Below are 27,772 nucleotides of genomic sequence, written 5' to 3'. Positions count from 1 at the left end.
ATATGGTAATTTTTCCTCCCTTCCACTCTCATCCCTGGTAACCATTACAGAATTTGTTTTCTTTTCCTTTTCTGTGTGTAAACCCTTTGTTGTTACTTTATAATACTGGTCTCATACAATATTTGTCCTTTTGTGATTGACTTATTTCACTCAGCATAATGTCCTCCAAATTCATCCATGTTGTGAGATGTTTCGTGGATTTGTCATTATTTTTTATCGTTGCGTAGTATTCCATTGTGTATATACCAGTCTGTTAATCCATACGTCTGTTGATAGGCACTTTGGATGTTTCCAATTTTTTGCTATTATGAATAATGCTGCAATGAACATGGGTGTGCATATGTCTATTCGTGTCATGGCTCTTAAAAAGTCTACCTAGGAGTGGGATTCTGGGATCATATGGTATTTCTAGTTCTAGCTTTTTGAAGAAGTGCCATACCATTTTTCAATATTGGTTGTACCATTTTCCAATCCCCCCACAACCTCGCCAACATTTGTTATTTTCTTTTTTAGTTTGTGCCAGTAATGTCGGGATGAGATGGTATCTCATTGTAGTTTTGATTTACATGGCTAATGATAGCGAGAATTTCTTCATGTTTTTTAGCTTCCTGAATGTCTTCTTTGGTGAAATAAATGTTTACATCCTTTGCCCATTTTTAAAATTGTTTTTCTTTTATTGTTGAGGTGTTGAAGTTTTCTATACATTTTAGAGATTAGACCCTTGTCGGATATGTTGTAGACAAATTTTTTTCCCAATCTATAGGTTCTCTTTTTACTCTTTTGGAGAAGTCTTTTGTTGAGCATAAATGTTTAATTTTTAGGCGGTCCCATTAATCTAGTTATTCTTCTGCTGTGTGTGCACTTTTAGTTATGTTTGGTATTTGGTTATTTACTTTTAAAAATGGCTAATTCGATTCATCAGTTTCCTCTGAACACACAGATTTATTGCTTAAAGAGAACAAAGTCCAAGAAAGCTTGATTTAACTAAATCAAACCCCTGTGCCAAAGTCAACAAACCAAGGTCATTCAGGAGTTGCATAAAAAAGAAAATTGAATGAATACAACTTTGAGACCAGGTGTAAATATTTGCCTCTTTTAAGAGTGATCCTGGTTTTCTATCTGATCTTAGGAAGGTTCAGTTTCCCTCTGAGGTCTATTTTCTCTTTTTAACGTTGAAAGCCTTGTGTTTGTATAGCTTCTTTAAATGTTCTTGGGATATATGATTTGGGATGTTGTTATAGGGGTTCGAAATTGAAAGTAGTTTGACCAAAAGTATCATCTTCATCCAAAAGAAGCTTTTGTACTTGGATCTTGTACAAAGGAGTTGTTGAATTCCATTTAATTCAAATATATTTTTAGTAAGGTTCTGAGGCAAATGGTAACAGAAACAGAATTAAGATAAGATATTTAGTTATTTGAACTCTTACTGCTTGTTTTTCAGGTCTGTCATAGTATTTTAGGTGTGCTCTTTTTGTATGTAATATATTCACATATTACAAGTATGTAATATATTTAACATTTTATAGCAGGCATTTGCTATTAAATGAATTAGGTTACATGCACTTCACCCCAGTGTTGTAAAACTGTAGCATGAGATTTTAATCAACAGTATATAGTTTAAAAAGGGCCTTATCAAAATGATCTGCATCCTACTTTGTTGAGTGGTGTCTGGAGTCTTAAAAGCTTGCAAGCGGCCATCTAAGATGCATCAATTGGTCCCAACCACCTGGAGTAAAGGAGAATGACGAACACCAAAGACACAAGGAAAGTATTACCCCAAGCGACAGAAAGGGCGACATAAATCAGAGACTTCATCAGCCTGAGACCAGAGGAACTAGATGGTGCCCAGCTACCATCAATGACTGCCCTGACAAGGAGCACAACACAGAGTCCCTGATGGACAGGAGAAAAGTGGGGTGCAGAACTCAAATTCTAGTTAAAAAGACCAGACTTAATGGTCTCACGGAGACTGGAGGAACCCAGGAAAGCATGGCCCCTGGATTCTCTATCAGCCCAGAACTAAAACAATTTCCGAGGCCAACTCTTCAGACAGGTATTGGACTGGACTGTGGGACATAAAATGATACTCGTAAAGAGTGTGCTTCTTAGCTCAAGTAGATACGTGAGACTAAAGAGGCAGCTTCTGTTCCGAGGTGAGATGAGAAGGCAGAGAGGGTTAGGAGCCGGTTGAATAGACATGGGAAATCAGGGGTGGAAAGGAGGAGTGTGCTGTCACAGTACAGGGAGAGCAATTAGGGTCACATAACAATGTATGTATAAATTTTTGTATGTATTTTGTATTTTGAAATGTAAACTTTCACTTAAACCACAACAATAAACAAAAAAGAAATAAAAAGGGCCTTATCAGTTCAAGGCAGGAAAAACCTAAGCCGACTAAAGGTAGCTGATTACCAAGATCACTAATGAACTACGTTGTCTAAGCGCTCTGGTTTCTATCTCTAGTCTCAAAGTCAAAAAATCTACTTGCCCAGTAAAGAAGTTCTAATTCTTCACCTTACTGTAAACTCGTAGGAAATAAAACTACCATTTAAATGACTGATCAATGTGCTGTTAATGAACTTCAGCATGACTATGCTATGAATCATTGAGTTTCAAACTAAAAATTACCTCTAAATCCTCCAGTCAAAAAACAAAGGTCTCCTCCTCGATTTGATTAGACTTTTAACACACATACATAATTAGCCATACTGAAAAAAATTCTTACACTTTACACCCAGAATATGATGACAAAATGTGAACATGAAATACTGTGATGAACATTAATCGGTTCAGCTACTAAAGCTGTTTAAGTCTCAAGAGAAGGCGATGTCTGTCGTCTTAGGTAATCTTCACAAAAACCCGAGGAGAGGAACTGTCAGTCCTACTCCACGAAAGCGGCTACTGAAGCCCAGACTGCCTTCTGACCCTGGCCCTGCCCCTGAGATGACGTTTATGATGGCGGGGATTTCCGTGACGGTAACACACGCCGCTTCCGGCCAGTGGCAGGAGTCAGTGACGTGGCAGGCGAAGCCACGGACAGTCCTTTGGCCTGGGACTCCCCAGCTATCAGGCGGCATCAGCGCAGCCCAGCTAGAAAATTGTGCCAGCAGCCGCGAAGCCGGAAGTGCCACGTGTCCCGACTGCGCCTGTGCAGCCGGAGGCTGACAGGCACTTCCGGTCGCGGCCTTCCTCCTTCTCTCCGCTTGGCTGCGGCCTCCCGGCCCGCAGTTCCCGGCACTACCAGCCCGATTTCCAAGCCTCAGCTCCCAGGCCAGGCAGTGGCCGTCAGCGGGCTGGGGAAAGTGCGGCGTCATGCCTAGGGCTTGACGCGCTGACCTCTCTCTCCGCCTTCAGTCGTAAATCGTTAGCCCCCCCCCCTTCTGCTTTCAGCAGTCTTTCAGTTCTCTGGTCGCTGTCGCCGACGCCCATCAGGCCCTTCCAACCGGGATAACCGCCGTCGTCATGTCCCAGCCGGGAATGCCGGTCTCCGGCGACGCCCCGGCCGGGCTCCAGTCCCAGTACAGACCCGTCTCGACCTCGGGGTCTCCGTACACCAACGGTGAGTGCCGCCCGGGTGCTGGGGTGCGGAGACCGCAGCCTGGACCCGGGCTCGAGCTGATCTTTCGTTGCTGCTGCCGCCTGAGGCTACTGAGGAGAGTGACCTCCCGGCCGGGTCTGGAGCAAGTGGTGGTGGACGGCTGCACCACCGAGACCGCGGCGAATGTGCACCCGCAGCCCCAGGCTCGTCTTGGTGTTTCACATTTATTCATTCCTTCAGTTAGTAGTTTATGAACAGTTGCTGTATTCGGCACCGTGGGTCACACACACACACTTCGTTCCCTTCCTTCGAAACTCGTTTATAGGGTTCGTATTGTCTGTTTATGTCACTTTGTGCTTTTGAGAGACCCCTTTTAAGACTTACCCGTCTCCCCCAGAACCTTTCCAGAATTGTACTTAGGCCACTTGTTCCATTTTTCAGCTTTGGAGGAAGCAAAGTTTTCTGTTTGATTCCTAGAGGTCTGTTACATCATTTGGAAAGTGGCTGGACTCAATTCTCTGAACCTCTGAGGAGAGTGTACATGTGGCTCTATATTTGTCATTTGATGCCAATGTCTTATAACTAGAATTCCTTATATTGTTCTACAGTGTGACTTGCTAAGCTTATTATAATTGCTGTAATAGAGAAGGACATTCTACCAACAGCTTGCCTACAGTTTATCTACAAATCTTTGGTTTATGGGAATAAAACAAATAGAATAATTCTAAAATTCTTTAATTGCCCGTTAGTATTAAGATTGCTGTAAAGTTTGAGAAAAAGGCCAATGACTAAAATGGCTAATTTACATTGTTTTTAGAGAAGACTACTGTTTTCTTTACAAAGGAGGCTCTAAAAGACTTTTAAAAATGTCGATGAGTAGGCACATATGTGGGCAGAAGAATAAGTGGGGGATAGGCACTAGAATGGTGTTAAGTTGAATCGATTGTTCTTTCTCACGTTTATGGTAACAGATTATGTAAACTACATTTTATTCTAGGATATTTAGTAACATAACCACTGAGGCTGAGATAATTTTAAGACCTTCATTTTAAGGTAAAAAAATCTTAAGCAACATGTCATGTGGAGTTTTCTTATAATCTATAAACTGTAATTTCACATGAACTTTTAAATGGCAAATCCTGCAGATATGCTTCTACATTTATATGTATGTATAGTTTTGATAATTTTGAAATGTTAAAGGAGTTTATCCTCTGATATGCTTTATTGAAGACACTGTCACTATGTTGATTTGATTCAGTCCAACAGACATTTGTTGCACATCTTCTCAATTCTGGTACTTGGGGATATGAAAGAGAATAAGAAAACAGTCCCTGTTCACAGATGGCCCAGAGCCAATTTGGGATTCAGATATGTACCTGATTGTAATGCAGGGTGATAGCAACTTGAAAAATGTGGCCACTTGATGTGGGGAGGGAAATCTTTGTTGTTGCTGTCAAGTCTCATGGCAACCCAATGTGTGGAGTAGAACTGCTCCGTTTGCTTTTCAAGGTTGTGACCTTTCAGAAGCAGAACTGCTCCATATGGTTTTCAAGATTGTGACCTTTCAGAAGCAGATCACCAGACTTGTCTTCTAAGGTGCCTCTGGGTAGGTTTGAACAGCCAACCTTTTGGCTAGTAGTCATGTGGTTGACCATTTGCACCACTCAGGGAAACCATAGGATTGCAAATACATTTCCCTTTTAAGATATAATTTGACAGTCTTTATATGCCTTATTTCTAAAATTTTTTTTTTTTAAATAGGATTATTCTTAGTAAAATGGATAATGTCCTATATTGGGTTGTGTGTTTTTTTTTTAATTGTTCATCTGACTGGTAATTCAGAGAGTAGATATGTGGTGGAGAGTTGGAGGGGAGAATATTTCTCTAGAAGGTGGGAAAAAAAGGTTCAATGCTTGAATCTAGTTTTGATTAACTTTTTCAAGACAGTAATTTGCTGCTTAAATATTCTATTGAAAACTCTTAAGCTTTAGATTTAATGTATCTTGCTTAAATTACATGTTATAATATGGTTGGTTCTTCAGATGTGTTTTAGATCATAATCAAAGACCTAACAGTCACCTTTTTCATTTTCCTATAGCTTGCTTTCATCTGGTGTCATTACCATACACCAAGACATTTCCTCACACACCAAGACGTTTCTCTCTGCGATAGATTGTTACGTTACATTACAGCGTAAAGATGGTCCAGACAGGTTTTACTAAGTCTCTGTGTAGATTTGTATATATATATTTCCTTTGCAAAAACTGATTGTGAGACTGCAAGACTGCTTAAACTATAGATTTTCATCTGATTATCATGTAATAAGGCTTAAAGGCCAATAATACCACCCACTGTTAGTTGCTGCTTCATTGACTATTTGAAACAATTTGCCAGTGCAGTTAAAAACTGCAGTTTCATTAATTTCATTTTTGTAATATTTATATATATTCTTTTTTTTTTATGGAACTATATACAAGGGTGAGAAAGATATTCTCTTCCCTCCTCCTGCCTTCTTTGCCTAGCTTCCCGTTATATTATAATTTTTATACAATAATATCTGTCTCCCTTTTAGACTGTAAGCCCTATAAGGGCAATAATATCTGCTTTTGTATACCTTTATCTCTTAATTCCTCACACATTGTCTTATCACATTTTAGAGGTTCACCAATTTTGTTGAACAGAAGTTTTGGAATTGGATATTTTGCAGTTCAGTTCACTAACCTTGTATTGAATTATTCATAGTAAGATTAGGCTCACTTCCAACTTATTTATTTTTTCTGGTTCATTTTTCTGTGAATTTTTGCGCAATATTACCACCCAAAACACAATAGAATATATTGGTTTTTTTCCCCTCATCAGCTTAAATGCTATGCTTATGCTAATACCTCTGTTTTAGGAGTGACAAAAATGTAGATCTCTTTTAGATTCTCTATGATGTAAACAATGTTTATAATTGTGTATTTAATATAGGAAGTCGTTACTTCTGATCAAAGAATGCTATGAATAAAAATAGGCACTGTGATCTGTAACACTGGTCATGGCTGGGTTGCCTTTAGTTTTTTCTGTGGGGAGAAGTGGTTTACTCTAGGATTCCTATAAGATTCTTTGCATACCTCTTAGAATTTATTGAATTGTATGTGGTAACCTTTCAGTTTCTTGTTTCTGCACATAGACTGTGAGCTCCTGAAAGACAGTAACAATAAGAGCTAACATTTATTCACTTTGTATGTGCCCAGGCACTGTGCTAGTTTCCATTATATGCATCTTCTCATTTATTCATCACTACAGCCCTGTGACTTAACTGTTATTTTTACTGATGAGGAAAGAGATGAGTGGTTAAGCAACTAGATCAAGGCCACACAGGTAATATATTGTGGAAGCCAGATTTAAACCCAGACAAACCAAAAAAAAATCAAACCAGTTGCAGTCAAGTCGATTTTGACTCATAGCAACCCTATAGAACAGAGTAGAACTGCACCATAGGATTTCCAAGACTGTGATCTTTACGGGAGCAGACTGCCACATCTTTCTCCTGCAGAGCAGCTGGTAGATTTGAACTGCCGACCTTTCAGTTAGCAGCCAAGCACTTAACCACTGTGCCACCAACCACTGCACCTAAACCCAGGCAGTCTTACTTGACCACTGTTAATTCTGCTTAGTCTGGTTATCTGTGAATCTCAGGACCTAGCACCTTGAATTAATGGCTGAACTAAGGATCAGAATCTTCTCTTTGGTTTCAGTTTTTTTTAATTGTGCTTTAGGTGGAAGTTTACAGCGCATGTTAATTTCTCATTCAAAAGTTTATACACATTGTTTTGTGACATTGGTTGCAATCCCCACAATGGGCAGCATGCTCCCCCTTTCCACCCCGGGTTCCCTTTGTTTGTCCAGTTCCTGTCCCTTCCTGCCTTCTCATCCTGCCTTTGGATGGGAGATGACCATTTGGTCTCATATATTTGATTGAACAAAGAAGCACGTTCCTCACATGTATTAATTTTCTTTGGTTTCTTTGTGTAAGTAGATACTAGAATTACAGTAAATATTTGTTGACATTTTTCCAAACTGCCACCCAGTTTATTTTCCTTTGGATTATAATTAATGCCTGGCCTGTCCCTAATTTATGTTAGTGTTTAGTCCATTTCTTTGCTCTTCCAATATTATATTTCATAAATGTCTTGTAGGTCCTGAAATTGTCCCTACCCACACTTTGATTTCTAGCATTTGCTTCTCTCCTTGCGTTGCTTTCTTTTAAAGCCCTGTTTTAGTGACTGACTCACAAATTGTATTCATGCAGTGGCATGGATTTGTTGTATTTATAGTTTCAGTTGGTTAACTCTTCAGGTGATCAGAGTGTATTTTCTGTTTTGATGTATTGTGTGAGGTGAGCTGCTAAATTAATTTTTTTTCCAAATCGTTAACTAGTTGTCCTTACCTGTTGTATTTAAAATCAAATACATAGAAGGCAGAAGCTTTTCAAGCTTTAAGTAACATATTGCTGTCTAAAATGTGATGTTTTTGAATACTTGGCTACTTTTCTGTGACTTTCATTTACCCTTTCATGTAGGACACCATAATTAATAGAATTGTATTTTGGAGAGCCTTGAATTGACTTAAAATTGGTCAGTCACTTGGATTCATGTATGATAGGTGGAAAGTGTGAATAGTGCTTGGGAAGTAGTACTTCAGCGTGTGTTTATTAAATGGATTAATGAATGAATGGTTTAATAAAAAAGATATTGCATCTTAATCTTACTTGGAATTTTAGGGAAAGCCAGTCCGGGAGACATCTTTTCCCCTTACTATTAAATTTATCTGAATGGAATAGTTTATTTGGTGTGTTTTTATAACTGTTCAGTAGGCTTTTTTGAAGACACTCAGAGTTATAATTATTTTACTTTGTATTTATCAGGATAGCACTATCAGAAATATCCTAATTTTTACGTAATAGCTTTCATGAAGAATAGTAACATACAGCAAATGTTTTGAAAGTTATCCATATCATTGGTTTCTGAAGTTCATAAGTTCATTATAAAGTACAGGAAGATCACTAGTACATGAGATTTTTGCTAATGCAGATTCTGGGATCCCATTGGAATTTACAAATGTAGGGCATGGGATCTCAATTTGTATGACAATAGCAAGTTTCTCTTTGATTCTGAAGCTGCTAGTTGGATGATTGGAAAGCACTGATCTATACAGTACCGAAAAACCAAACCAAACCCATTGCCATCCAGTCGATTCCGACTCATAGTAACCCTGTAGGACAGAGTAGAACTGACCTATAGGGTTTCCAAGGAGCGGCTGGTGCATTCAGACTGCTGACATTTTTGGTTAGCAGCTGTAGCACGCTGTAACTCTTAACCACTCTGCCAGGGCTCCATCTATACGGTAGTCCCCCCTTATCCACGGTTTCTAGTTGCCCGAGGTCAACCTGATCTGAAAATGTTAAATGAATAGGGTGATGAAATCTCATGCCCCCCGGTCCCATCCGGCCCAGGGATCACATTCACATAACTTTTATTACAATATATTGTTATACTTGTTCTATTTGGTTATTAGTTATTGTTGTTAATCTTTTAATGTGCCTAATTTATAAATTAAACTTTGGTATAGGTATGTATGTATAGGACAAAACAGTACATAAAGGGTTCAGCACTATCCGAGGTTTCAAGCATCCACAGGGGTCTTAGAACGTATCCCCAGTGGATAAGGGGGGACTACTGTATTCATTTTACTCTCTCTTTTTCCTTCTTAGCCCTTTCTCATTTGGCTTCTGCTCCTACACACACCAAAAACTGCCCTTAATAAGGCCACAAATGACTTCCTGGTTATTATTTAAAAAAAATATTTCTCAGTCCTCATTTTATTTTCCAAGGAGCATTTGATACCCTAGACTACTCCTTTCTTTTTGCAGCAATCCTTTTACTTGGTTTCTAGGATATCAACCCTCCTGGTTTTCTTTCTACCTTTTTTCGATGCTATTTCTTATTCCTCCCTCTCCCCCTCTCCCTTCCCTAAATATTGGTGTTCCTCAGAGTTCTGACTTGGCTTTCTTCTTTTCTGACTGTATACATACTCCCCGAGTGATAGCATTCATTCCCATGGTCTCGTATATCATATGTATGCCAGTGTCTCCCAAAGTTATATCTTAAGGTGAGACCCATTTCTTTGGCTGTGAATTTGTATCCTATGAGACATCTTCACTTGGAATCCTTGGAGGCACCTGAAAGTTAACTCTTCAGTCCATCTTTCCTTTGCCATTCCCTATCTTCTTCATATTTTTTCCTCTTCCTTCTGTCCCAGTTGTTCTTCATCACCCATATTCAGTTCCATATTAAATCCCATCAGTTCTGTTTCTTCAGTCAGTATTTTTAAAACCTAAGGGTCAGAAATTAAACCTAAGTAATGTATATTGTTGTTGTTGTGTGCGGTTGAGTCGATTCCTACTCATAGGGACCCTATATGACAGTGTAGAACTGCCCTATAGGGTTTCCCAGGCTGTAATTCTTATGGGAGCAGATCTCCAGGTTTTTCTCTCCTGCAGAGGCGCTGGTGGGGTTCAAGCCGCTGACCTTTTGGTTAGCAGCCAAATGCTTCTCACCAGGGTTCCTTAAGCAATATATACCCAAAAAAACCCATTGCCATCGAGTCGATTCCGACTTATAGAGACCCTATAGGATACAGTAGAACTTCCCCATAGGGTTTCCAAGGCTGTAAGCTTTACAGAAGCAGTCTGCCACATCTTCCTCCCACAGAGGGTATGATGGGTTTGAACTGCCAGCCTTTCAGTTAGCAGCCGAGTGCTTAACCACTGCACCACCAGGACTCCTTGTGATGAAGAAGTAAAATAAAAATACAAAACTGGACCATGAAATATTTAGGAATACTAGGCTGTGAGATGGCCTGTTTTTTATCCGTATGATCCAAAATATGCTTATAAATTAACTTTTTACAAAGATTTTCATTAATTCAAACACAAAATTAAAAAGAAAAAGTCTGCAGAGAACTCTAAATATCTATTAAATTTCTGCTTCTCTATTTTCCCACTGTTACTATTTAATCCATCATTCCTTGCCTGGATTATTGCTGTAGACTCCTTCCAGTGTCTAATCTTCCCTCCAGTCCCCAAGAGGTTCTCTTAAATACAAATACGATAATGCCTCACAGGTAGCCTTCAAAGACTTCCTGTTGCCCTTAGGCTCAAATCCAAACTCCTTAAGGGTGTAGTTCTAAACTCCTGCTTAATTTCTGACCCTTAACCTGACACTTCTGTCCTGCCTTGTTGAACTTTTTTCACAAAGTCCTTTCATGACCACAAGGCATTGCACATGTTATTGCCTTTGCTTGGAACACTCTTGACATTCCTTTTCCTGATACTAATTCTATATTCTCTCTTTAGGTTTCAGCTTAAACTTCCCTTTCTCTGGAAACCATCCTTGCTACCTTTCTGCCGTCTGTCTAGCCCAAGTACTGTTTCCTCAGTGCTCTCATAGTGCCCTGGGTTTTCCTATCACGTTCTCTATTGTCATTGTCTAGTTATTTGTCTTCCCTTCTGCACTGTGAGCTACTTGAGAGCAAGAATATAGTGGATCCTACTTACCTTTGTGTCCCCAGAAAATGCTTAGTAAATGTGTCTTTTCAATCGGAGAATGACTGGAATATTCTCAGTTAATCATTTGGAGTAAAATTAGTAATTAGCCTAAATATAGGATCAGTCTTTAACTAGATGATTTATAGGAAAAAAGATAGGGTCAGATGAAATTATTTGGTTTATTAAAAATATCAATGAGTACTGCAGTGTTAAGGATACAAAAATAATATATGTTCCTTAGTTGATGACAGTAGCTAACATTTATTGAGTGCTTACTATATGAGAAGCATCATTATGAATGTTTCACATAAATAAAATCTCATTCTCACATTGTATTAGTTTTCTATTTCTACTGTAACAAATTACTGTAAGTTTAGTGGTTTAAAACAATAGTTTTATTATCCTATAGTTCTGGAGGTCAGAAGTCTGAAATAGTCTCACTGGACCAACGTCAAGGTATTGTCAGGGCTGTATTCCTGTTTGGAAACTCTAGGAGACAATCAGGTTTCTTGCCTTTTCCAGTGTCTAGAGGCTGCCCGCATTCCTTGGCTCATAGCCCCCTTCCTTCTTCAAAGCCCGCAATGACTGGCCATCTTTCTCACGTAGTATCACTTACACCCTGACTCTCCTGCTTCTCTCTTATATCTTTTTGATTACATTGAACCCACCAGGATAATCTTGCCATTGCAAGGTCAGCTGGTTAGCAGCCTTAATTCTATCTGGATCCTTAACTCCTCCTTTGCCATATAATATGTATATAACATATTCCCAATCTATAGTGATTAGGATGTGGACATGTTTGGAAGGCCATTATTCTGCCAGTAACACACATCAACTCTATAATTTAGGTACTATTACAATTCCCATTTTATAGATAAGGAAACTGAGGCCTAGAGAGCTGTAATATATTGCTCAAGGACAAATAATTACCAAATGCAAAGGCCAGGATTTGATCTCAGGTAGTTGTTCCAGGCTGTGCTCTTAATCACTGCTTTATAGCACCTCTTTCCATATGTATTTCATATAGAGTGATCTTGGACTATCAGAAAGTTGATGGGGATTTATGACATTCTTTTAGATAATTTTTTGTAGTAAGTCCCAGAGATTAAATATGGACTGAACTATAGAGTTAGAATACATAGACTATGACTAGGAGTTAGGTGAACTATGTTGATTTGCAATGTGTTTTGGAACAAATTACTTGGCTGCTCTAAGCCTAAAGTTTCTCAGGGTACCAGACTCTTTTTATTTTATTTTATTTTTTTTAATTTTATTGTGCTTTAGGTGAAAGTTTAGAGCACAAATTAGTTTCTCATTCAAAAATTTATACACAAATTGTTTTGTGACATTGGTTGCAATCGCCACAATGTGTCAGCACTCTTCCCCTTTTCCTTTACACCTTGGATTCCCTGTGCCCATTCGTCCAGTTTTCCTGCCCCTTCCTGCCTTCTTGTCTTTGCTTTTGGGCAGGTGTTGCCCATTTGGTCTTGTATACTTGATTGAACTGAGAAGCACGTTCCTTACATGTGTTATTGTTTATTTTATAGGCCTGTCTAATCTTTGGCTAAAAGGTGGACTTCGGGAGTGGCTTCAGTTCTTTGTTAGCAGGGTGTCCGGGGACGTATCTGGGTACCAGACTCTTAGGATCCCTTGGCATATGGACTTTTGCTTTATCAATTAGTGTTTGATAAATCATACACACATAAGCAAAGTGTTCTTAGAAATCATAAAGTAGTTGATTTCCTAGAATATAGCCCTCTAATTTGATGTTTTGGAGACCAGCCAGAGATAATTTAAGTAACTTATTTATCCTTTTCTCTCCTTCCCCACCCCATGTCTTTTCCAAGAAGGATTCAAGATGGCTATATAAATGTGTTGTATAAATATCAAGGCGGGGTGAAATTTAGGGAAAACGAAACATTTCTAAACCTGTGAGTATAGTAAGATAGTCACAATGTTTGGTTGATTGCCATGCATATTCAGATTAGGTCAGCTTTATGGGACCTAGGACATTCTCTTGGTTCTAAACATACAGATTTAGCATCTTCACTGGTGGATTCTCATTGCTCATGCCATTAAATAGTGGCCTTTTTCCTCTGGCAGACCTTTTTGTCTGATTATTTTAAAAGTATTCTAGGCCCAGTGGTACCAAGTAGCCATTTTAGAGTTTTACAATACCAATTTAAAGTGATATTTGTGTACTTTAAGCGCTTTTCACTTGGACTAAGATGGCACATTCATATTTATAAATATATTGCTTTCTTTAGGGTCTTTAGAACTAATTATAAATAGAAGGGTCCAAAAATTAACCTGAAATATTCTCAGTGGAGGCAATGCACTTGCCAGTAGCCAGGACTAAATTTAATTTAACTGTTCCTTTTGTTTCCAGTGATTGTTTTTTCCCTTGTGTGGAAAAATGACTGTGATTCTGGCAGTCTTTGGTTCTCTGACCTCCTATAATTCCCCAAATTTTAATTTAGCAGTCAAATAGGACAGGGGTTCTTTGAGTCAGAATGGTGTCAGGCTTTGTTGGGGAGATTAATGTATGTGTATGTCCAAAGAAGGTAAGATGATTGCTTGGCAATAAAACTTACAGTCTATTTGGCATCCTACTTGGTGAAATACTGTACATGCTTAAATATAAGATGACCCTAAAAAAGGGCAATCCTCCATTTTCCCATTGAGAAGATTCCCCTCCCTCCCCCCAATTTTTTTTTTTTTTTACTAACTTGGAAGTATGAAATTTTAGCGATGTGGATGAAATAATAAAAGGACTACTTGGCAGTATTTAATGTACTATTTTATTAACACATATATTTTTAAACTTTGTATTTAAAGATGTGTGTGTAAATAATATTTAAAGTATGTTATATAATAGAAATACTGCTTTTCTACTTTTATATTTCATGAAATAATTTTATTTAAACTATTCGCTTGCACTTTTTTCTTTTATTTTTAAAATCTTTATTGTGAAATATACACACAAGATGTATAAAACATATATGTACAGTTTAAAGAGAAATAATAAAATAAATTCCTATGTATTTACCACCTAGCTTAACAGAGCATTACCAGTACCTCTGAAGTCCATGTACCCCTCCTGATCACATCCCTTTCCTGTCTCCAAGTGGGAACTATTATACAAATTGTATGAATTATTCTTTTCTTTCTTTTTAAAACAGCTTTATTGAGATACAATTCACGTATCATACAGTTCACCCATTTAAATTATACAATTCAGTGTTTTTTAGTGTACTCACAGGGTTGTGCAACCATCACCACAGTCAATTTTAGATCGTTTTTATCACCCCCTACAAAAGACCAATACCCCTTAGCAGCCACTTTCTTTTTTTTTTTTAATTGTTGTAATTAAATGAAGTTTACATTTCAAGTTAGTCTCCCATACAAAAATTTTTTTTGCATACATTGTTATGAGACCCTAATTGCTCACCCCATTCTGTGACAGCACGCTCCTCCTTTCCGCTCCTGATTCCCCATGACCATTCAACCCGTTCCTAACTCTCTCTGCCGTCCCATCTCACCTCTGGACAGAAGCTGGCCGTTCAGTCTCTTGTATCTACTTGACTAAGAGGCAAACTCTTCACAAGTATCACTTTATGTCCCACAGTCCAGTCCAATCCTTGTCTGAAGAGCTGGCCTCAGAAATTGCTTAGTGAATAACCCTCAGCAGTCACTTTCTATTTCCCCCTAGGCCCAAGACCTAGGCAACCACTAATCTACTCTCTTTCTGTATACCCTTGTCTATTCTGGACATTTTGTATAAATGGAATCATACAGTGTATGATCTTTGGTGTCTTTCACTTAGCATACTGTTTTCAGGGTTCATCTATGTTGTAGCATCTGTCAGTACTTCATTCCTTTTTATGGCTGAGTAATATTCCATTGTATGGATATGCCATATTTTTTTAATTGATTCATCAGCTGATGGATATTTTGTTTGTTCCCACTTTTGCTCTTATGAATAATGCTGTTATGAATGTTTGTGTGCAAGTTTCTGTATAGATGTATGTTTTCATTTCTTTTAGGTACATACCCAGGAGTGGAATTACTGAGTCATATGGTAACTCTATATTTAACATTTTGAGGAACTGCCAAACTGTTTTCCAAAGTGGCTGTACCATTTTACATCCCCACCAGCAATGTGTAAGGGTTCCTATTTCTCCATACCCTTGCAAATACTTGTTGTTGTTAGTCTCTTTGATCATAGCCATCCTAGTTGGTGTGAAGTAGTCTCTCTTAATGGTTGTTTGAATGCATCTTTGACATTAGTATTGTCATCATTACTAGAACAGCTTTCCAGAGTATATCATTTTACTTCTCTTTAAATTGTTTGATATACCACACTTTGAGGTTGGGTAAGATGCTGTCACTGGAAATTTTACCCCAAACCACCAAGTTCTTATTAGCTTTACTCATTTATTTGTGTCCTCTACAATGAAATCACTTACTGTTGCTTAAATTTAAAAAAAAATTTGGAACAATCCCAAATTATAGAATAGTTGCAAGTACAGTACAAAGAACTCTTTTTTCTGATCCATTTGAGAATAAGTTTCTGATACAACGTCCCACCATCCCTGAATTATTTTAGTTTGTATTTCTGCAAACAAGAAAGTCTTCCTACATAACCTCAATACAGCTATCAAAATTAGGAAATTAACATTTATGTATTAAACCCCATAAACCCGTTGCTGTCGAACCGATTCTGACTCATAGCGACCCTGTAGGACAGAGTAGAACTGCCCCATAGGATTTCCAAGGAGCAGCTGGTGGATTTGAACTGCTGACCTTTTTGGTTGATAGCTGAACTCTTAACCACTGTACCCAATTCTCAGATCCCATTCAAATTTCACCAGAATTACTTTATTTCAAGTAATCTGGACTTTGTTCTTGGTTCCTGAGAAATAACTCTAAACTGTTGGAATTTCCTGAGTATTTAAAGTGACTTTGTTATCTAGAAGGCCCCCTGGTGGTGCAGTGGTTAAATACTTGGCTACTGGCTGAAAAGTCTCTGGTTCAAACCCATCAGCCACTCTGGGGGAGACTGATGTGGCAGTTTGTTTCCTTAAAGATTACAGCCTTGAAAACCCTATGGGGCAATTCTACACTTTCCTATAGGGTCCCTATGAGTTAGAATCAACTGGATGGAAATGGATTTGGGTGTTACTAGACCTCTAGACTATACCTGGGGTTTTGTGCTAGTGGATGGGGGTTGGCCTGACCAGAAGGGCCACCTCCATTTCCCCCAGGCCCCAAGCTTTAGGCAACTACTAATATACTGGCTGATATCAGCTAACCTCAGGGGATGTTAGAGGACTGATCTAATCAATCATGACTACATAATGTAAACAATAAAAGCTCTGGACATGGAAGCTTCATGGGCTTCCTGGTTGATGAGCGACATCCATGCATGTAGGAGGGTAGTGCGTCCTTTGGGACATAGAAACTTCATACTGGTAACCTTCCGAGACCTCATCCTGTATGTCTCTTCATTTGTGTCCTTTTTTCCTACAATACAACTTGTAATAGTACGTATAGCACCTTCTGTGAGTTCTGTGAGTCCTTCCAGTGAATTATCGAAGTCAAAGGAGCAGTGGGAGTCCAGGTCGATAGTGCGGGAGGCTACAGAGCTTGCTGCTGGCATCTTTAAGGGGTAGAGGGAAACTCCGAATTTGTAGCCAGCAGGTCAGAAGTGAGGGTGTCATGTGGACTCTCAACCTTGCGGCTGGCATCTACCTAGTTGGTAGCCTGAAGGATGGTGGTGACCTTTTAACTTGAGATCTGACCTAGCTCCATGTGGCTAGGATCAGAGAAGTGCTGCATAGGCAGCTGGTATCAGAACTGAACAGAAAAATAGGAAAGTGGAGATTTGTTATATCCTCATAGTTGAGGGAAACCCTGGTGGCGTAGTGGTTAAGTGCTATGGCTACTAACCAAAAGGTCAGCAGTTCGAATCCACCAGGTGCTTCTTGGAAACTCTATGGGGCAGTTCTTCTCTGTCCTATAGGGTCGCTATGAGTCAGAACCTACTCGACAGCAGCAAGTTTGGTTTTTTGTTTGTTTGTTTGTTTCATAGTTGAGGACTGAGTAGTGGGATTCTGAGATTTCTACAGCCATACTTTGTAATAGCAAAATAATCCAGTTCAGAATTGCATTTAGCATTTAATCTTCGTATCTCTTTAGTTTTCTTCAATCTAGGACAATTCCTCAGTCTTTCCTTAACTTCATGACCCAGACACTTTTGAAAATTACAGGCTAATTATTTTGTAGAACATCCCTCAATTTGGATTTGTCTGTTATTTCCTCCTGATTAGATTCAGATTATCCATTTATATCAGGACTGTCACAGAAGAGATGCTGTGTTCTTTTCATTGCATCCTGTCAGGTGGTGCATGATTTCAGTTTGTTCCATGATCGATGATGTTCATTTTGATTACTTGATTAAGGTGGTGTCTGCCACACCTCGCCACTGAAAAGTTACTCCTTTTCCCTTTGTAATTAGTAAGTATTTTGTGGGGATGTACTTTGAAACTATGTAAATATCTCACTCCTTTTCAGACTTCTGATTTATTCACTTATTTATTTATGTTGGTATAGACTATTTTTCAGTGGGTTATGATCCATTAAAGGTCTTTAGGTGGCTGTAGGGTTGCTATGAGTCGGCATCAACTCAATGGCAATGGGATTGGGTGGCATAAATGATTTGTGCTTGACTACTGACCTAAAGGTTGGTGATTCCAATCCACCCAGCAGCTCCGTGAAAGAAAGGCCTGATGATCTGCTTCTGTTTACAGCCAAGAAAACCCTATAGAGCAGTTCTATTCTGTAACACATGGGGTCACCATGAGTTGGAATAGACCTCAGCAGCAACAGGTTTATAATCCATCGTTATCATTATTTTATTTTGTTGCCAATATTATTTCGTATTTGGCCCTTCAGGCTGTCTTCTGTGCCCTTTTGTCATATCCCATTCTTTTTTTGAACCCTTTGCTGTCTGGTACAAGGTGTTCCAGGTTCATAAACCCTGGAATCAGCTAGTTTTCCAAGGAGCCCTGATTCCTTTTAGTGGAGAATGGTATTTGGAAACCAAAATCCTATCTTGGTGGATAGAGGTAAGTAATCTAGCTATATAATATTGAAAATAATGAGTTTCTGTTCTCACCTCCAATGAAATCCAGCTCCACTGGGCTCATTCTGGTTTCCCTCCTTTTCATGTTTGTGACTCCCTTCTCTGAGAGTTAGAGACCTTGCTTCCTGTATCCTTAATGTTGTTAGCTGCCGTTGAGTCTTCTGCGGACTCATGGTGACCCATGCACAGTGGAATGAAATGCTGCTTAATCCCATGATCAGTTGTGGATTGGGCTCTTGTGATCCATAGAATTTTCATTGGCCGATTTTCAGAAGTAGATTGTCAGGCCTTTCTTCCTAGTTTGTCTTAGTCTGGAAGCTCCACTGAAACCTGTTCAGCATCACAGCAACATGCAAGCCTCCACTGATAGACAGTGGTGTCTGTGTATGAGATGAAATGGCCAGGAATTGAACCCAAGTCTCCTGCATGGAAGGGGAGAATTCTATCACTGAACCACTAATGCTCCTCATGGCAGGGAATAAAAAGGGAAAAACCCTGAGGTGGGAGCATTCTTACCATACTGGAGGAACTTTAAGAAGGTAGGTGTGGCTGGAACTGAGTAGTGAGGGAGAAGAGTAGAAAATTCTTCAGATAGTTTTCTAGTAAGAGCCTTTGGCGATTAAGTGGAGTAATTAATGTCATTTGACAGTGACTTTACCAAACGTATTTACTAAACTCAAAGATGCTATGGATTGGATTGTGTTCCCCAAAAATATGTGTTGTAAATCCTGACCTCTGTGCCTGTGGTTATAATCCCATTTGGAATGGGTTGTCTTTGTTAAACTAATGAGATAGGATTAGTGTAGGGGGTGTCTTAAATCAATCTCTTTTGAGATATAAAAGAGATTAAACAAGTAAAGGAGAAGCTGAGGTGAGGGAAGAGAGATGCCAGGCCACAGGAAGATTGCCTAGGAGCAGAAGCTCAGAAGACACCTTCCTCCAGAGCCAACAGGGAGAGAAAGCCTTCCCCTAGAGTTGGCACCCTAAATTCAGACTTCTAGCCTTCTAAACTGTGAGAAAATAAATTTCTGTTTGTTGAAGCCACCCACTTGTGATATTTCTGTTATAGCAGTACTAGATAACTAAGACAAAAGATTAGTTCTATTGTACATACATACTTAAAAGGTGTTTTCAGTGCTTAGTGGAAATTATTCATAAAGCCATTTGATATCGTGTGGTAAACTTATAAGGTAGAACTGTAAAGGCAGATACGTTTTGTTTGGAACTAAAAATCTGCTCCAAATTGGCTTAAATATAGAGTGCATAACAGCCTCTCTAGCATTAGAGATATCAGATAAAAAGACTCCTTAGGTTTCTTGGAGCCGCTGTTCACAGTGAGGAGGAGAGTGGGGTTTGGCCTGTTACTGTGGCCTGAATGCCCACCTGTGGCTGCAGATGTCTTAATTCCCTCAGCTCGCCTGGGGTTTCAGCTATGAATGATCCATAAATAGGAGGTGTTTGGAGTTGTGGACCTGAGACTTAAGGAGGTAATGCTGGCTAGGTTTTGAGTGGCTTGAGGAGAGTGAAGAAACCCCAAAAGGGAGGACTTTTCTACCAGAACCTACTGCACTAGTGGCAGGGACAGTAGACCCCTGTTTAGAGAGATGTCGGCCAAGGATTGAATCATCAATTTAGTTGTGGGCAGTTTAACACTGTAATAGGGTAGGGTAGCAGTAAAAGTTGTCTAACTTCATGTGGGTGGGGGCAGCTAAAGGCTGATTCCTATGAGGTGGAAGTCGGATATACATCCACTCTCTAACCTTTTTACCAATTCTGACACCAGCCTTCCCCCTCTGCTTCTCTGCTAGGTTCAATAATTCATTACAGTGGGCACACAACTCACAGACTATACTGTTTATGGGGTTTATTAGGGAAGTAACAGGTTACAATCGGATCAGCATCAACTTGAAGGTAACAGGATACAACCTAGGATACAGGTCTTCAATCAGGACAGCTTCTAGCCGAGACAACTCAGCTTTTTCTTGGCTGTGCCCACAGGCAGGCCTTGCTCTTGGCCTCTGCTGCCAGGCCCCTTGGGCCTGGCCTCTGCCCTGCTTGTCAAGTGTTACAGCTCTTTAGCGCCACCAACAAGTGCCTGGAGGCACCCCACTCTGCTAGCAAGTCTTCTGCCCAAAGGCACTCAGTTCTCTTGCTCCATGGGTCAACGAGCCCACTGCAGACATCCTTATTGATTCTGGGAGCACTGATCAGTGCTTTTGATTTCTGTCAGCTACCTCCAAAACTACTAAATATATTTGTTTGCTGTCTGCATCTCTTTAAGTAGTATTACTGCGGGCATACTTGTGTACTGGTATTGATAAGGAGACTTAGAACTGAAATTTAGAAGTCTAATTTACTGTATCTTATTTTCTGTCATCATGTTATGGATATGTGCGAATGTGCACTTTCATGACGTAGGAAAGTGCAGTTGCCAAGGAGAAATACTTACCAGGATATTAGGACTGTGAGTAAGAGCTACATAAGGTATGCTGAAGAGTCTCTTGCAGGAGTCTGATACATGATTTTCATATTAATTATAAATCTAAATCCCCTCTTGCAGTGGAAACATATCATAAATCACTGCTTTTTCTTTAAAAAGCTGATTTGCACTTAAACATTCCAACTCTAAAGCTCAGAGGTTGTTGGTGGTGCTGTTGAGTCAATTTCAACTCATAGTGACCCCCATATGACAGAAGAGAACTGCCCCATAGAGTTTTCTAGGCTATAATCTTTACGGGAGCAGATTGCTAGGTCTTTCTCCTGTGGAGCCACTGGATAGGTTCAAACTACCAACCTTTTGTTAGTAGTCAGGGCTTCTAAAGCTCAGAAGACACAAGTAATTTTCACTTTTGAAATTAAAATTTTTATAATGGAATTGCATGGTTAAAAGGTTATATAGAAAACAAAATCTTGCATTTTAAGACAAATATTCTTTTATTTCTATTAAACTGAATATACAATTATTGTTCCCTATGCAACCAACTCTTGCTTGTGACGATGATTTGATTTCACATTAACAAAACACAGATGGTGAAAAGACAACTTTGTGAAGAACTAATTACAATAATAAGTAATTTATGCAAGGGAGAAAAGACTCCTTGGAATATACAGATGAGCAAATATTACCATCTAGTAGTAAAATCCACTACTTGTTTGTCAGTTTGTTATATTGTGGTGGTTTGTGTATTGCTATGATGCTGCAAGCTATGCTACCGGTATTCCAAATACCAGCAGGGTCGCCCATGGTAGAGAGGTTTCAGCAGAGCTCCATGGAAGAAAGGCCTAGTGATCTGCTTCTATAAAGATTACAGAAAAGAAAACCGTATGGAGCAGTTCTACTCTGTAACACATGGGGTTGCCATGAGTTGGGGGCCAGCTTGATGGCAGCTAACAATAGCAATGTGTTGAACGTATGTGGAAGTGGTGGTTCAGTGGCAGAATTGTTGCCTTGCATGTGGGAGACCTGAGTTTGATTCTTGGCCAGTGCACCTCATGTACAGACTCCACCCATCCATCAGTGGAGGCTTGCATGTTGCTATGTGATGCTGAACATGTTTCAGTGGAGCTTCCATACTAAGATGGACTAGGAAGAAAAACCTGGTGATCTGCTTCCAAAAAATCTTCCAGTGAAAACTTTATGGATCATAACGATCCAATCTCATCGTGCTTGGGTTCACCATGAGTTGGGGGCTGACTTGATGGCAGCTAACAACAACAACACGTTAAACTTAACCTTAAAGAAAAATTGAGCATTATACTAAAATTTGCCCAGAGAGCAAACAAGAAACAAAATCAGAATATAGTGGGAAGATTTGACTTACTTTCCAAATCAAAAAAATCATATGTATCATCCTGGCACTGTCATTTTATTAAAATAAAACAGATGTCCAATATTTTAAAAAAAGAAAAGTACAGAAACCCTGGTGGCGTAGTGGTTAAGAGCTATGGCTGCTAACCAAAAAGTCAGTGGTTCGAATCCATGAGGCGCTCCTTGGAAACCATATGGAGCAGTTCTTCTCTGTCTTATAGGGTTGCTATGAGTTGCGATCGACTTGACAGCAACGGATTTGGTTTGGTTTGGTTTAGGAATAGGGTCAGAGAGGAAGCAAGGGACTTTGAAGGTGTTTGACTGTGGTAAGGACTTTGGAGGGTTTGAGCAGGGGAATTGATATGATTCACGTTTTAAAAGGTAGTAGGATGTGTAGCCAAAAGGACAAATATTGTATGACTCACACTTATATGAAATACTTAGAATAGGAAATCCATAGAGACAAAAGTTTATTAATAGTTATCAGGGCTTAGGGGAGGGGAGATGGAGAGTTATTACTTAGGGGGTACTGTAGTATAGTGAAAAGACTTGGCTAAATTCATGAGGAATAAGAATCGAGATCAGCACAAAGCTGGTTTCTATGAGGTGGAGGTCAGGCATACCTCCACTCTCCAGTTTCTTCACCATTTCTGGTACCATCCGTTCCCCTCATGGCACTCTCTACTTCTCTGCTGGGTTCGATAATTAATTGCAGTGGCCACACAGAACTCACAGTTTAGTGGTTTATTAGGGTAGTAACAGGCTACTAATCGGGATCAGGATCAACTTGGAAGTAACAGGAACAGTTCAGGATACAGGATGCAATTTGTCAGTCAGGACATCTTCACCCAGGACAGTTCTCCCAGCTGCTGCCTGCCATTAGCAGGCCTCTCTGCCATACAAGCAGGCCTCTCTGCCATCACCCTCCCCGCCATCGGCCTCTCAGCAGCTAACTGGCTCAGCTCATAGCCAGTGTAGCCGCCAGTTCAGCTGCTGCTGTCCTAGCAGCAGTTTTCTGCTGTTGCCAGGCTCTTCCACTAGGCCCTTCCCAGGCCTCTTGTTGCCAGCTCTCTGCTGTGAGGCCCCTTCTGGGCCTCTCGCTGCCAGCTCTCTTCCACCAGGCTCCTTCTGGGTCTCTCACCAACTAAGGTGTTACAACCCTTGACCCATATTACAGCTCTTTTTAGGAAGTTCCCCTTGCAGGAACTCCAGGTCCAAACTGCTCCACTAGAGGCTCTTCTTGGTCTTGAGGTTCCAGCCTGCCTCTCTAAACCTCTGTGGGGTTGGCTGCTTAGATAAGCAAACTCCTTGACAAACTTAAGGCATGGCCCTCCCAGCAGGACCACAAACCAACTAGTCCCCTCAGTGGACTGCAAGTTTCTCAATCGTATTGGCTAGTTTTATTATTATTATTGAATTTATTTTGTTGTTGTTTTTGAGAATATACACACAAAACATACACTAATTCAACCGTTCCTACATGTACAGTTCAGTGACTGATCTGTTGGGTGGTTTTACACACCACCTTTCTAACTAGTGAACCAACCAATCCCTGCAAGGTGAGTGAAATAGACCAATCACAAACTGGTAAAGAATGTCTTCCCTGAGCATTATGCTCTTTTAAGATCTATCTATATGGGATCAGATTGACAACAGCAACTCAAAAGAATAGGTAGGAACCTTAGGGGGAAGTGAGTTTGTGTTATTGGGGGAGGAATAACTCAGAAAAGGAGAGTGAGAATGGTTGCACAACTCGTAGAATGTAATCAATGTCACTAAATTGTACATGTAGAAACTTGAATTGGTGTATGTTTTTGCCATGTGTATTCTCAACAATGACAACAAAAAATAAAATTATTTTTAAAAAAAGACCAATCACAGGGCAGACTGTGACCCAACCTGTCATTTTTTGATAAAATTACAAACCCAGGGCCAGAAAGATTATCAGCTGATTGGGTGACTTTCAGACTTTGACTATAATCTACAATAAGAAATACAGTTTTAAAAGTGACCTATAGATGACAGCACCTCAAAAGGTTTGATGGGAAGCCTAGGGGGCACTGAGTTGAAGATAATGGTGATGGAATAATTTGTCCTTTTGTCTGATTTTTCTTCAAATAAGTTGGTGTCAAGTGCTTTATCTTTAATCTCACTAATTCTAATTTCTGGTTACCTCAGTTCTGCTCCTATGACTTTCTATTGAGTTGTCTAATTCTGAAATTTTTTTGTTAATCTTCTGGATGGATATCTGATTGCTGTCTCTCTGTGGATTCTTGCAGCCTGTTAAATTTGTCATTATGCTCTTCTCTAATCTTTTTAATTTCCTCTATTGTGTGTTCTGCATTTTGATTAATTTCCTTCCTAATTTCTTAAAGAGTTTTGTATATTAATCTATTGTATTCTGCCTCCGGTAATTCCAAGAAGTTTTCCTCCTCTGGAAAATTTCTAGATTCTTTATCCTGGGAGCTTGCTGAAGCCATCATGGATTGCCTGTTTATGTGATTTGATATTGACTGTTGTCTCCGAGCCATCAATAAGTTATTATATTTATTTATTTTATGTTTGCTTACTGTGTCCTAGCTTTTCGTTGTTTTCATATGCCCAAATAGGCTGCTCGTATGAGCTAGTTTGATTATTGGTACCTTTGAAGCTCTAATGTCCTGTCACCAGGTGGTTAGATCTGTTACTAGGTATGTGAGCTCAGGAGTCCACCCACTCCTCCTATATGGATTCGGCTCAGGTGCCCAGGTAGATAGCCACCAAGTGTATGATGTAGGGTCTCACCTACAGTCCTAGACAGGCACGGGTGATTGGTGTAGGCAGCAGGGGGACACGCTCTGAGCAAGGCAGGGGGCTGATGGCCACCCCCAAGTGTCCAGGAGGAAGGCCTGTCTCTGTTCCCTAGAGCACGTAGGTGGGTGGGTTTTGCAGCCGGACTATGAGCACCCAGTGCTGTTGGCTGTAAGTACTGGGGGGCACCTGTTATTCATGGGCTCCTATTGCAGGTGACTAGGTGGTGTGGGTGGAGCCACCAGTCCTCAGGCCCCTGATGTGGGTGGGTGAAGACCTTGCTTAATGGGCAGAGCAGTGTCAGATGTCAAGAACCTGCCCACTTCACAGCTGAAATAGTTGAAGTTAGACTTCAGGTATATACCCTGTTGTACTGTGGTAGTGAGGGTCTATGCTGTTGAACTGGGCCCACACAAATCTATGCAGGGGGAAAGGCACTCAAAGTCCGTGGATGCCTTATGCCTGTGCCTAGGCAAAGGAGCTGTGCCTACCCTGGGTTCCTGGCTTAGGGGAGCCAGCAGTTTATTTTTTCCCATTTGTTAATTTGTTCACTCTCCAACACAAGGAGAATGGCTCCAGCATGTGACGGATCCTACTTCTGGGCCAGCGGACTCGGCAATTGCTGAAGCCCGTCCAGGACCCAGTGCAGAGCAGGGAGCAGGGAGCAGGGAGGTAAATGGGAGAGAGGCTTTTCCCTAAAGGTAGTGTTTTTGATCCACGCGGTGGGCCTTACACAAGTACTTATCTTTCCGATGAGGGCTGCTTCTCACTGGTTCTGGGTGGCCCGTAGACTCTCTGCTGCTGGGTCTCTCCCAGTGCGGAAAACTTGCCTCCCAAACACCGCTGCTTGCCTGCCTCACCGCTCACCCATGAGCTGATCAGGCCTGAAGGGCTCAGGCTCTCACTGCGTCAGGTCAGGCAACTCCTCGCTGCTTCCGAACTGTCTCTCCCTCCCCCTGCCACTCATTCCGGTTCTTCAACTTTGCCTTTGATGTTCAGGGGTCCTAGATTGTCACATATAATTGATTCACTTGTTTTTTCGGGTCTTGGTTGTAAGAGGGTCCACCAGAAGCATCTGACTACTCCGCCATCTTGGCCCTGCCTCTGGTGATGGAATAATTTGGAAAAGGATAGTGAGAATAGTAGCACAACTGGAAGAATGTAATCGATGTCACTGAATTGTACATGTAGAAACTTTTGAAATGGTGTAACTTTGGCTATGTATATTTTCACCAAAAAAAAAAAAAAAAAGTTCTTCCCAGGTGAGGAAAGGAGAGTGTTGACGTGTCGTGGGGTTGTTAACCAGTGTCATAAATATGTGTACTCACTGTTTAATGAGAAACTATTTGTTCTGTAAACCTTCATCTAAAGTACAATTAAAAAAAAAGTATGAAAAAAAGTGACCTATAAAAAAATACACATTTTTGTGCATATTTACAACTGAAATGAAAGTTTTACCCAATAATATTTGTCCTTATTACAGTAATATGCTGATATTTCCTATTCTAAACTATTATCTTGTACTTCATTAATAAAAAAAGTAGTTTACAACTCAGTGTATTGACTTCATAAGCCATTAATGGTTTGCTACCCACAGTGTGAAAAATAGTGAGTTATTCCAGTATGAGAAAGCATTATTGTATTATGAGAACCTTTGTGGAGCTGCATATATAAGATGGCTCCTTCTTTCTTGAGAACTAATTTTTTTGGAAAAAATCTCATTTTATAATTAAGCATTTATTGCACTTTGAATAACTGATAATCTTTTAAGCAGTTTGAAATAGAAATGAAATTAAATATCCCATTCACAGCAGTGACAAACTATAAAATACCTAGCAACAAATTAACGAATTAGGCATAAGATATCTTTATGAAAAAAGCATGAAATATTATTGGAAGAAATAAAATATGGAGAAATATAGCATGTTTCTGAATGGAAAGACTTTCTATCATAAAAAGATGAATCAGCCCAAAATTAATATATAAATCAAATATAATTTCAGTCAACATTTCAACATTTTTGTGTGTGTGTGGGAGACTCCATAAAGTGATCTTATGTTTTTGTGTGTGTCTGAAGATTTTCATAATAAAAAGATTTATAAAAAAGGTATACTTATTTCTCTGTAACTTGATTTTTTCTCTTAATATTCTTTTTGTAATTTATCCTTGCTGATAGATGTATATCTAGGTTATTCATTTTATTAATAATTAGTCCACTGTATGACTAATCTACAATTTATCCAGTCCCCTGTTGATGAATATTTAGTTTGTTTGCAATTTTTCGTTATTATAAACACATGCATCTGTTTCTATTGTCCTGGAAGCCTGCCTGTATTTACTATTTTGCAGAGCAATGTATATACACTAAAGTCCTAGCTGGGTGGTTTTGAACAACAGAAATCTGTTGTCTTGTAGTTCTGGGGCTAGAAGTCCCAATCAGTATGTTGATCAGGCCATGCTCCCTTGGAAGTCTTCTAGTGAGAGATCCTTTCTTGTCTTTCCCAGCTTCTGGTAGCCCCAGGCATTCTTGGCTTACAGATGCATCTTCATATGGCTATCCTTCCTCTATCTGTTTCCATTTCTCTTCTCTTTTATAAGGACACCGTTCAGATTGGATTAGAACCCACCCTACTCCAGTATGACTTTATGTTGACTTAAGTGATTAACATCTGCAAAGATCCTATTTCCAAACAAGATCACATTCACAGGTACCAGGGGTTAGTACTTCTGCATATCTTTTTGAGGGACGCAGTTCAATCCATAACACCACCCCAACTTACATATATAAATGCATTTGGGTTTGGAATATAATGTTGCTGTCAAGTCAGTTCTGACTCATAGCAATGCTATAGGACAACGGAGAACTGCCCCATAGGGTTTCCAAGGCTGTAAATCTTT

At 39.7% G+C, this 27,772-nt stretch overlaps 1 protein-coding gene across 3 annotated transcripts in view; it reads left to right on the top strand.

Annotated features, from left to right (window-relative positions):
• Positions 1–3,406: 3,406 nt before the first annotated feature.
• Positions 3,407–27,772, top strand: part of SEC24A (SEC24 homolog A, COPII coat complex component) — an 82,333-nt gene continuing 57,967 nt past the window's right edge. For 2 of the 3 annotated variants that reach the window (XM_023738978.1, XM_023738977.1), the window contains exon 1: positions 3,407–3,559. In XM_023738978.1, coding sequence (XP_023594746.1) covers positions 3,463–3,559 — 97 coding nt within the window. In that variant the 5' untranslated portion in view covers positions 3,407–3,462. The remainder of the gene's footprint in view (positions 3,560–27,772) is intronic. The other variant, XM_004384711.2, reaches the window with a different exon arrangement.

Source organism: Trichechus manatus, unplaced genomic scaffold (assembly GCF_000243295.1).
Source record: "Trichechus manatus latirostris isolate Lorelei unplaced genomic scaffold, TriManLat1.0 scaffold00127, whole genome shotgun sequence".
Lineage (NCBI taxonomy): Eukaryota > Metazoa > Chordata > Mammalia > Sirenia > Trichechidae > Trichechus > Trichechus manatus.
Note: the sequence above shows the minus strand (reverse complement) of the source record. Positions and strands in the feature narration are given on the sequence as shown.